The 12,278-nt window shown below is 39.7% G+C and overlaps 1 protein-coding gene across 2 annotated transcripts in view; it reads right to left on the bottom strand.

The window, feature by feature from the left end:
- The window catches only part of PREX2 (phosphatidylinositol-3,4,5-trisphosphate dependent Rac exchange factor 2), a 224,749-nt gene that overhangs the window by 112,117 nt on the left and 100,354 nt on the right, over positions 1 to 12,278 (bottom strand). For both annotated transcript variants that reach the window (XM_069957488.1, XM_069957489.1), the window contains 5 exons: positions 9,304 to 9,353; positions 4,946 to 5,021; positions 3,884 to 3,956; positions 3,504 to 3,646; positions 17 to 109 (listed from right to left, as the gene is read on the bottom strand). In XM_069957488.1, the coding sequence (XP_069813589.1) occupies positions 17 to 109; positions 3,504 to 3,646; positions 3,884 to 3,956; positions 4,946 to 5,021; positions 9,304 to 9,353 (435 nt within the window). The remainder of the gene's footprint in view (positions 1 to 16; positions 110 to 3,503; positions 3,647 to 3,883; positions 3,957 to 4,945; positions 5,022 to 9,303; positions 9,354 to 12,278) is intronic.

The raw sequence follows: 12,278 nt of genomic DNA, 5'->3' as shown, positions 1-12,278 counted from the left end.
TTTGGGATCCTCTTACCTCTGCGTTAGAACATCTTTCAATATATTTAACAATAGGCACTTTATTTTTATCTTCTAGGCCAAAACCATAGCTTCCATCACAGGGCTTTACCTGGAAAAGAAAACTGTAGACTCTTATAACAGTAAATCTTCAGACGTATACTGTACGTATAGCTTGATAGTGTTCCGATATATTCCCACTACGGTCATAGTGGGGAACAGTGTCCATCTCGTAATATAGACGGATGTAATAATGATCATGAATATTATTATGATGAGACGGCCACCTTTCCCTGCTATGATCCCATAGTGGGAACATAGCCTTATAAAGTCTTAAAGGTGTACTCCAGTGAATTAACTGGTGCCAGAAAGTGCCAGAGATTTTTAATTTAACTCTATTTAAAAATCTTAAGTATTCCGCTACTTATCAGCTGCTGTATGTCTTGCAGAAAGTGGTGTATACTTTTCAGTCTGTAGAGCAGGAAGGGTTTTCTATAGGGATTTACTACTGCTCTGGACAGTTCCTGACACATACAGAGGTGGCAGCAGAGAGCATAGTGTCAGTCTGGAAACAATACACAAACATTTCCACTGGAGTACCCCTTTAACAATTACTTGACATGTTAAGGTCTGTGAAATATTATCAGTCTGTGCAAACAATGTTAAAAATGTTTCTTATTAAATAAGAAAATCTTCTATATTTACAGTTTTTGACTAGCTTTTACTGTGTATGAACCTAGCCTAAGTGTTATTGTCATTGATATCATAAAGACATGTTCACATTTTTAATTGGTTGGGGCCGGGGTGCTGCAATCCCCACAAGTCACTAGAAGCAGTGCTCATTTCTCAGCCTGTCTCTATTGTCTCCTTGCTGCAAGAGTCTTCACTCAGATGCAAGTTTTGCGCAGCATTTTTTGGGCCTAAAAAAATAAATAAAAACCCCATTAAAAAAATGCTAGCAGGATTTCTGGACACTTCCTGACATGGACAGAGTTGGCAGCGGAGAGCATTGTTTCAGACTGCAATGAGTACATCACTTCCTGCAGGACATACAGCAGCTGATAAGTACTGGAAGACTCAAGATTTTTAAATAGACGTAATTAACAAATCTATATAACTTTCTGAAACCAGTTGATTTGAAGAAAAACATTTTTCTCTGGACTGCCACTTTAAGCACTCTTTCCCACTTATTCTAGTGATTTTAGCCATACTCAAACCAATAAAACTGATATACAGTATCTTTCATTTTGCATTAAATGAAATTCACAGTAACTTACAGGAGTGCTCCTAAATATGTGTCATTATACCTGCTACTATCATCCTCATGAAAAAGCATCATTGTACAACACAAGCTATGACAAATTATTATTATTATTATTATTATTATTATTATTATTATTATTATTATTCCCTTTTCACCAGGTATGATCTTTTAGGAAATGCATTTACCTAAATAAAAAATTTTTTTAGCTGTTACCTCGACCAATTGTCAATAATTTATGCATCTCGCTAGTAACTGTTGTATTAATTTATTCAATGCTAAATTTTCTATTTTCAGTCAAATTAATTATCCGGGATTAGGTAAATGCGTTCTAAGATGTTCTGTAATTTCCTGATTCCTGTAAAATCTGCTCCCTAAGTGCTGAGCTCAGGCGCCGGGATTGTAGTTATTTAAATACATTTTGTTCATTGACAAAAGAAAAGTAAAAAGTAAAAGGAATTTCTGCTATGAGTTAGAGAAAGTGAGATTAAGCCATGCCCATAGGACCCAATTAAATTACTCTCCTTGTTTCTTTGAGTTGGACCATTTTAACTTTTTATTGGTAGGATTTTATAAAACAAATAGACTGTAAAGCCATGGCTGAAGTATTAAAGGGGGTGTTTCACTCAAACATAACTTTTTGTATGCTGCTGCCCATGGGGAGACTAACAATTCATTCTGTACTTGTTATTATCTATTCTGTCTCTTTCTCCCAGTTCTGAGCTGCTGCTTTCTGTTAAAGACACAAATAACTGTGTGAGTCCCCCCCCCCCTTCTGAGACCGCTGATCTAAACAATTCCCTGGCAGGCTTTATTTGCAACTTTGTAGCTTCTTTTTAATGCTGAGAGGGTTAATCTCAAGTCAACTTGCTGATGAACTCACTGTGATTATTTCTCCCGGCATTACAAAGAAGCTACCAAGTTGCAGATAGGGAATTCCATCTTGGAAGGGAGAAGGGAGGAGGGGCAGACAGAGAGAAAAGCTCACACACAGTGATTTTTGTGTCTTCAGCAGAAAGCAGCAGCTCAGAACAGGGGGAAGGAGACTTAATAGATAATAACAAGTATGGAATAAACTGTTAGTCTCACCATGGGCAGCAACATATGAAAAGTTATGTTTGAGCAGAATACCCCATTAATACAGCTCTTGACATGCTCTCCCCTCCTCAATCCCTGCACATAACATTTTATGTGCTTTCCAGCTTCTTACCCGGCTGCTTATTGCTCATAGTATATTAGACAGTCGGAATACAGCAGTGCAGTGCCAGAAACTACAGGTCCTATATCCTGTTGATCCCTGGCACAGCTTTATTCATGAATCAGGGAGATAATACATCATCTTCCTTCTCAGGCCATGTAGCCACAGTGGCAGTCTGGGACTTAAAGGAAGCCTGTCACCCCGGTTGCCGGGGTGAAGCCCGCCCGACCACCCACCCGACCCCCTTATACTTACCCCTTCCTCGAAGTACCGGTCCCGCCGCCGAGAAATCCCCGTCGGAAACCGTTCGCACGCTCACTAGAGATAAGTCCAATGCCCATAAAGCATGACTGCTCCAGTCATTCTCTATAGGCGTTGGACTCATCTCTGGTGAGCGCGCACACGGCTTCCGACGGGGATTTCTCAGTGGGGGACGGGGTCTGGGACCGGGACTTTGCAAGGGTGTTAAGTTTAAAGGGCTCCACCGGGGGGTCTGGTGGACTTTGCCCAGGCAGCCGGGGTGACAGGTCCCCTTTAAGAGATCTTTGTCACATTACACTGCAGGCAGAACAGGTAGACAAGTATCTAACCTGCTTATTCCACTGCAGACTCTAATAAGCCGTAAGTCAAAAGGTTTGGGGATAAAGTGGAAATCCGAAATGAATTACAAAAGTGACGCATGTCTATTGTTCCAAATAGTAATATTAGCAGAGAGGCAATATTCAGTATAGACTATACATGATAATCACAATAACCCGCTTTTTCTATTTAAAAAGACGTCTGTTTTTGCTGCGATTTAATTGACTGCAATGCATTGAAGTTAATGGAATGACGGACGTCATAAATACTATCACTGCTTCTATTTAGTTAGTGCAGTAGAGGGACCTTTTGTTGGAAATCTAGATCACTGTATAAGTTGCATATATCGTCCAGCCATTTTCTATTCCTTTAGAATTCAAGAAATAAATACAGCGATTAAAAAAAAAAATTCTATGTACAGGTAAGATGTCCACAAGAAATGAAATCTATTGTGCGTCTAGTACCTACCAAGAGGGATTTAGCAATAACATTCTCGACAATCTTCAGATCATGTTTCATAAGTCTGTGCTTCATATTGGATCCTTCCATTTCTTCATCAGAGAAGAACCGAAACAACAGAGGTTCATCTTTGAACTCGCTCTTCTCCAGCACTAAATAATATTCAATAAGACAAATAAAAAAAGTACCATAATACAGGGTCTGTTCTGATAAATACAGGTTTTTATACATTCGTGATAATGCACAAACATATATATGAGCCAAGGACAGTTAGGAGTAAATGGACAATCACAGCACGTTTCTGCTATAAATGCAAAAAGTATGTGCAATTGGTTAGAAGAAAATCGATGTTTTAAAAAACTGCATAAAAAATAAAGCTTATATCATACCATGGTGCATGAATCCATTGTCACACAGCGCCACCCCAAGAATGATGGCTTCCTCTCTTGTGCGGCAGTCACCCTGTAATGTTATGGCCATATTAAAATATTTCTAGACAACTTGCGATTTTTGTTCAAGATGCTAAAATTAGTAGCAGGTTTGGTTACAGAATATTACAAATGATCATCTAAATTTAAAATGAATAGACATAGAATCTTTCACTAGGTTTATGCCGCCTTAAATGAAGGGAGCATAAACTATTGACAGAAATACTGAACACGTCCGTGTATTACTTAAATCATGTTCAGCTGTTCTCCTAATATGCAGGAGAATAGGATTCTTGCCACACCCCTCCCCCGCCCTCCAGCTGCTGATTGACAGTTGACTGTTTATACACAGTATGAATGGATGACTGCCAATCAGCAGCTGGTAGGCGGAGTTTTCAGCTTCACATGAATATCCAGGACTACTGGGCTCACACACATAATGGAAAGGACTACTTGATATCCATGTTATTCAGGATGATATCTCCGAATCAGATGCACAGAACAATATATGAGATACATCATTCTGTTCAGTTTCTCTGTCACTAGTGTTTGCTATCCTTAGAGAGTACAGTATAAACCTACTGACAGAGTCTCTTTAATACTATATTGTGCAAAATACACTTTGATCCATGGATCTAGTAGGTCTCCAGATTTAGTAAAGCTAATATTTCTGTGGAGTTTGGTATCCAAATGATACTGACTATGAATCAAACCACTAAATGGACATTGGTAAAGGTCGTCTACCTAGATAACACAGTGACTGCCATAGTGGAAAATAGAAGCTTTATGAGAACTGTCAACCGTAGAACTATGCAATGCAGGGATTAGGTGGGATGTATATCCTGTAGAGCCCCTATAGCAATAATCAAAGCTATACAAGTCATCATTCCTTCTTTCCAAAATAAAGCAGAATAACCCAATATCAGCCTAATCCTCTTTGGTTTACACCACAGATAGTAAGAATGGTGTATCAGGCCACCTTGGCTACTATACCAGCCTGTGCCTCTGAAATATCATACCTACCTGAGCAAGAAGCCAGTCTATCAGCTTGTTGGCCATAACCACTGACTTGTATGTCCTAAGATGATAGTCTTTATCCCTGTAAAGAAATAAACACACAAAAATATAGATAATGCAAAAGTATATATAAAGGCTGTAAAATATACACATTACCATTAAAATACATAATAAGGGACATTGGGGTTTCCGGCTTTTTGCCTATTTACATTTTCTGTAAACTGAGAAACTGAGTGTTTTGATGTTAGGTTCTTTGTATGGATGGTCATTATCTATTATTTGTACAGCTCTAAAATAGTAACTCTTATGGGTATACGCACATATACGCGGGGGTAACCCTCATATCTCAACTTCCATAAAATTGTGTTTATTCCCCTTTTAAAGGTTGATTATTTCCCTTTGTGTTATTCTCCATAAGTGTCACATAGTATTGGGCTGCTGTATACATATGATTATGCTTAGTGCTAGTGCTGAATCATGGGCCATTGTGGTGTCCAGAGTGTCATCACAATTTAGGCTTAAGATTTAGGCTGGAAAGCCAGAAAGCCTCAGTGGTAACTTGAGACCATCTTCTTGTTTGTGCAATATGCATGTTGATGATAAATTCACTTCTACTAAGGTTAACAAAATGTGGATTTTGTATGAGCTCCGGTCTCCAGTCATGACTAATCACCGCCTGCTATGACTTTATTTTTTACACTCAGGTCTCTTGTGAGCATAGAAAAATTCCAAAAGTATTGTTATTTCACAGTTCATTAGATCCTCATAATGTGACTACAAGCGGCAGGGAATGCAGAGAGAGGAAGTGTCATGTGTTAGTCTCCTCGCCTCTAAATTAATTATTACATCTCTAATGTGTACAAGCAGAAAAGCGTCTGCTCCGCCGCTACTCTCAAGTTATTTACACTGAACAATGAGAAAATAAAACCACAAAACAAAAACAAAAAATTCATCTTTGTTATCTGTAAAAAAAAAAAATGTACAAAATTATTTCCAGAAAGCCGAGTAATTCAGGCACGGGCAGAGCGTGAGATCCAAGCTGCAGAACTGCTAAACTACTCCATTTGTATAATGTGTAATTGCAGGCAGAGCTCTTACAGGAATACTAGGACATGACGGATAGAGAGCTATTACAGTTTTTTTTGGCCGATTTGACATTACACTGACTTGACATAATGTCTGGCAATAGAGAGTTGCTTGGAGAGAATAGATCCTTATTGCCTTGTGCATAAGACAGCAGACAGCTCATTCTTTCTCGGGAGGTATATGAGCCATTTATACTGCTAACGTTACATTTTACTATTTCCAATATTTTAATTCCCAGCACTTTGTGCATTCAGGCGAATTATATATAGCCCAAGAAACACGCTCCTCTGCAACACTAAGGCGTGCTATAGGCGGTTTACATATGGGGCCTCAAGGCAGAACAGTGAGATGAAGAAAGTCATGTATACCATTTTGTTGTAGGCTAACACGTAGTCATGTAACTTATACTGTTATTAATAATCTTTATGAATTTAGCTGTTCTAATCTATTTATATCAGGGGTGTGATATGTCAGATCTCTCAGGGCAATAATTGTTGGTGCGCCCGTTAATAAGATATGGCTCCTGCCCTAAAACATAGATACAAATAACCACCAAGAAAAAGCAAATTTGAAGGGGACTCATCATTTGTTTCAAGCTGTCTGTACAGCTTGGGATTGTCTCCCATTCCCACACCACCTTCTCTCCTCGTCCCCTCACTGTTGGTCTTCCCCAAGACTCTGCACTCGGGCCTCTCCTCTTCTCCATCTATACCTCTGGCCTGGGACACATTATCGAATCCCACAGCTTCAGGTACTACCTCTACGCCGGTGACACTCAAAACTACAGTACCTCTCCGGTCCGGATGTCACCATTTTGCTATTCAGGATTCCAGAGTGTCTATCGGCCATATCTTCATTCTTCTCGTCCCGCTTTTTAAAGCTCAACATGGACAAAACAGAACTAATCATCTTTCCCCGATCTCGCTCCACCCCTCCATCTAATCTCTCAATCACTACCAATGGCTGCCCTCTGTTCCCTGTCCCCCAAGTTGGCTGCCTCTGGGTCATCTTTGACTCTGGCCTGTCTTTTAAACTGCACATTCAGACCCTGACCATCTCCTTCCGCCTTCACCTCAAAAACATTTCCAGAATCCACTCTTTCCATGCCCCTGACCCGACAAAATTGCTGGTCTGTGCTCTCAATCTCTCCTGCTTGGACTATTGTAACATCCTCCTCTCTGGCCTTCCATCTAACTACCTTGCTCCCCCCCCCCCTGTCTATCCTTAACTCTGCTCCCCGACTAATCCACCTCTACCCTTGTTCTGCCCCTGCCTCTCCCATCTGTCAATCCCTTCACTGGCTCCCCATTGCCCAACGTATTCACTTTAAATTATTGACCATGACCTACAACGCCATCCACAACCTGTCCCCTCCGTACATCTGTGACCTGATATTCTGCTACCATCCCTCATGCAACCATTGACCCTCTAGTTACCTCCTTTTGTGCCCTCCCCCCTTGTTTGTACCTCACACAACCGCCTCCAAGACTTTGCCCGAGCCTCACCCATATTCTGGAACTCGTTCCCCCGACACATCCGGCTCTCATCCACCATCAAGTCCTTCAAAAGTAACCTGAAAACCTATCTCTTCAAACTAGGCCACAACCTACAATAACTCTGCATCACACTTGACTGGCTGCACTTTACCTGTTTCTCTATCATTACCTTATAGATTGTAAGCCCTCGCGGTCAGGGTCCTCTTCCCCCATGTACCAGTCTGTCATTTGCCTTCATGTAATGTGTTCTTAATCTTGTACTGTTCCTGTTTGTTACCCCTATCATTTGTATAGCGCTCTGAAATCAGGGGCTCTTTATAAATAAATAAATAAATAATAATAATACCACCCTATTGGATTTCATTGACAGTTCTTTTTTGAGCCAGCCTCTGACATCATACCACATCCCCATAAGTATGACTTGGGTCGGCTGCCATTTTGGTGGTAAAACACATGCGTTTTATGCAAATCACAGCCATAATTTGTTTAAAACTGATGTGTTTTGGCCTTCTCCTTCAAAAAAACAGTCGCAGAATGTTTTGGAACATAGATGGAGCTTGTCTTTGTTTTATGTTGCCTGTAGTTTGGACAGCATGAAATAAATGACAGGTTCCCTTTAAATATAACTTTATATTTATAGTAAATGTATAATGCAAATCGCACTGTCTGCCATAGCTCATGTCTGTGATGGTCTATAAGTCAGTGAAAGGCACTGCTAATATATATTTTTTATTTCTATATATATTTAATCCCATTTAAATGTAAATCCTATGCACTGAGTTATGCAGCTGGTGGCATGTATATGAATTATTATCGCAATGCCTGGATAGTGCTGAGGTGTAACGTTAGAGCCCATCTTCTTGAAAAAGAAAAATAGTGACTTTTGAATTGGGTCAAAGTAAAATGACTGCTTTGTAAGTGAATTAGTAGAAAATGTGTGCAGACAGCAAAATGCTCTCATAGATGTGCCATTGTCTGGTACAATTCCGATGAATTATACAGAACATCAGCAAAGTGCAGAAAAATCCACTCGCTATTGCTTTGCTTAGATAGTAAGTTCCTAATGTTTCCTTGCCTCATTATTCTATGTATAGCTCATCATTATCACTGACAAAGAGCCAAGGGCAATATTTAATAAATGAATCCTGGGCATACATTTAGCTCGCCAGTGGCAGGGCCAATTAGCTATATCGCATACATCATGGGGAGAATATCAAGAATGATATGTCCTTGTTGTTCTTAAAAGTAGATGTTGACCACACTGACATGATGTAATCTGGAGGTCAGGAAAAAATACCATCATTTAGTACTTTAGAAAAATCCCATGCATTTATTAATATCAATGCAATTTCATTTTCCCTTTAAGGCTTAAAGGGAATCTGTCAATAGGTGTATGCTGCCTTAAATGAAGGATCGGTGTAATACACTGATCGGTGTATTAATTACATCATTTTGTTCAGCAGTTCTCCTAATATGCAGGAGACTGGAATCCTTGCTACACCCCTCTCCCCGCCCTCCAGCAGCTGGTGGGCGGAGTTTACTGCTTCTTATGAATATCCAGGACTACTGGGCTCAGGCACGTAATAGAGAGGACTACTTATTGTCCATGTTATTCAGGAGGATATCTCTGAATCAGCTGCACAGAACAATGTACAGTAAGTGATACATCATTCTGTTCAGCTTCTCTGTCACTAGTTTATCCTACCCTGAGATAGGACAGTGTAAACCTGCTGACAGAGTCTCTTTAAGTCACAGAAACAACCACAATTTTCCAATACTTACCTAATTACTGGTGTAAACAGACTGTGCAGTCGGCAGTATAGTCGCACACCCTGAAAAAGGAGGATAGAGTTTTATTTTCACACATTATAAGTATGTTTATTTACTACATTTATATTTATTCAGACAATAACACTGTGAAAAGTTATTTTCATAAAAAAACTCCTACTATAACCTTAACAGCTGGTATAATTTAAGTATACCCAACCATATCTTCTACTGAACACCGTTTGGCCACTTAATAGTAAAATAGTTCAGCATACAGTGTTAGTAGGTGTACTCACTGCACAATAACAATATGACAGCAGTTCCCTGTTTACCTCATACAGTTAAAATCAGATTTTCCATAAGATCAGAAGATGTCCATAAGATGGTCAACATGAAGGAGCATGTGACCATGCCTGACCACAGTGTCCTCTATAGGCATATACAGGCTCAGTGGTGGATACTGGGGGCGGGGCATGGTCACATGCTCCTCCATGTCAGCCATTTTATGGACAGGATGGCAACTATATAGGACAGCCCTGCCTGAAGGAGAGTCTGATGTTAGCTTTATGAGGTATACAGGGAGCTTCTGTCAATAAATGCAATTGTTTGTAGGTATGAACTGCCTTACCTAAATAAATCTTAACCAAAAGGTAATAGGATAGACAAAGAAATCTTAGTGTTGAATCACACATGGCAGCCATGCATCTGGCAGCTGCTTCTTCCACCCCCGCGATGGTTCCTGCCTTTTGACTCCACTGATTCAACCTCAAAAGTTAAGACATGAAAGAAGAGCCAGAGACAAAGAAGGAGAAAAGTGGCATGATCCGGCATGGATCTCCAGTACTGTCCATTAGGTGAGATTTGGTTGACAACCAATACCCAAAAATGTCAGGTGATGGTGGGCTGTTTATGGTGGAGTCCAGCTTCTATACTACATCTAAAGTTTGGGTATATCCTTGTCTGACTTTGATCCTCATCCTGACCTTGGTCTTATTCCCAGATTACGCTTCGTTGTTCCCTGCTTCCTGCGGTTCTCCTGGCCTGATGTCAACACTTTGATTGTTTCTTGACTACAGATGTGTCTCACCCTCATCGCTATTTCATTAAGGATTCTTAAGGGTGCTCCCTACAAGTTTTGGTCTGTAACTGGTGACCATTCTGGGGAATGTGATCTGGAAATCCAAATTTAAATACCCTGTCCAGGTAAAATACATGTTGAAGACTAACAATTCCTTTCATACTTGTTATTTTCTTTTCAATCTCCTTCCCCCAGTTCTGAGCTGCTGCTTTCTGCTGAAAACACAGAAAACTGTGTGAGCTGTTTATTCCATCTCCACTCTGAACCTCCTCCTGCCTTCCGAGACGGCTCATATAAGCTGTTATTGGCTGACTGTCTCTGCATTTTGTAATGTAAAGAGGGTTCATCCGATGTCAAGTTTCTGATGGCATTACTGTGATTGATTAACCCTCCTAGCATTACAGAGTGCAGAGTCAGATGGCCAGGAAGGAGGGGGTTCAAATCGGAAAGAGAGAGAACAGCTCAAACACAGTTTTCTGTGTCTTCAACAAAAATCAGTAGGCTCAGAACTGGGGGAAGGAAACTGAAAAGATAATGTATAGATAAGTATGGAACAAAATATTAGGGTGGTATTAAATGGAATGATTATCTTTTAAAAAATAATGAAATTGTTCGGATTTGAACGATAACCGTTCAGTGTAATAGCAGACAGCGAAAAACAGCCAACCAGAAATCGCTGGTCGTTTAATAGAATTTGGACCTATTTTTATTGTTGATCGTTCGCAAATCGTTCACATGGAATAAGACGTCGTTCGCGGTAGCGGCGAACTCAGTGGCGACAACCGGACGAACGCAATAACAATCATAAGTAACAACCATCGTCAAACACCGTAAAAAAAAACGCTTTGTACCCTAAGTCTTCAGGAGGGGGGATAATTTTAAATATATTTTACCTAATGGAATACCCTTTTAAGGGTATGTTCATACAGCATTTTAAAGGAGAAAATATGGCCATATTTTGATAATAATGATAATAATAATAATAATAATAATAATAATAATAATAATAATAATAATAATATGATCATTATTTACAGACTTATTTTTTGCCCCAAAATTTTTTTGTGTGAACATAGGCTAAGGGTAAAAGAGATTTAGACTTAGACTCTGCACTCTAGTATAGTCGGCCCCAGAACATTTGTATCTCAGAATAAACATTCTAACCTTATATGCAGAATGTAAAATACCTCAAAATAACAAGAACATAATCTCAAAGACACAGCTCAGAAAACATCTTTCCATACCCACCGCCACCTGATCCATCTGTCATTTGCTTGTACTGATTAAACAGACCTCGCCGTTTACATCTGCCACATAACGTGCTTGTAAAGCATTCAGGGAAGCAACGTATGCATCATTTTAGGCAACTTCATAAAAATTTTAAAGTTGCAGAAAATGTAAAGTAGATGTAAACTATGAACATTTAAAGGAACTCTCCCTACTAAGCTCAACCTCTCCCTGCAGGTTTACTAAAACTATGTATACTCATGGCCATGATGATAATGCACCAGATGTTAACAGATGACATCCCCAGTAACTTTGTAACATAAAGATGCTGAAGTGCAGAAAGACCAGGTGTGTGCATAATGTGCTTATGTATTGTTTTACACCTAGATCATGATTTGCATATGTAGTACAGTATGTCTGTAAAGCTGTCTATGGTAAATGTATACTGAGTCGTGGCCTGTGATGAACTGTTATTAAAGGTGAAAACTTTTATGAAAGTATTGTGTTGCCCCCCAAAAGTTATACAAATTACCAATATACACTTATTATGGGAAATGCATATGAAGTGCTTTTTTCCCTGCACTTACTACTGCATCAAGGCTGGATGAAATGGTGATGTCACGACCCGACTCCCAGAGCTGTGCGGGCCGTGGCTGCTGGAGAGGATGATGGCAGAGGGATGTGT

Source organism: Dendropsophus ebraccatus, chromosome 2 (assembly GCF_027789765.1).
Source record: "Dendropsophus ebraccatus isolate aDenEbr1 chromosome 2, aDenEbr1.pat, whole genome shotgun sequence".
Lineage (NCBI taxonomy): Eukaryota > Metazoa > Chordata > Amphibia > Anura > Hylidae > Dendropsophus > Dendropsophus ebraccatus.
This window is presented reverse-complemented; position numbering and strand designations above follow the sequence as displayed.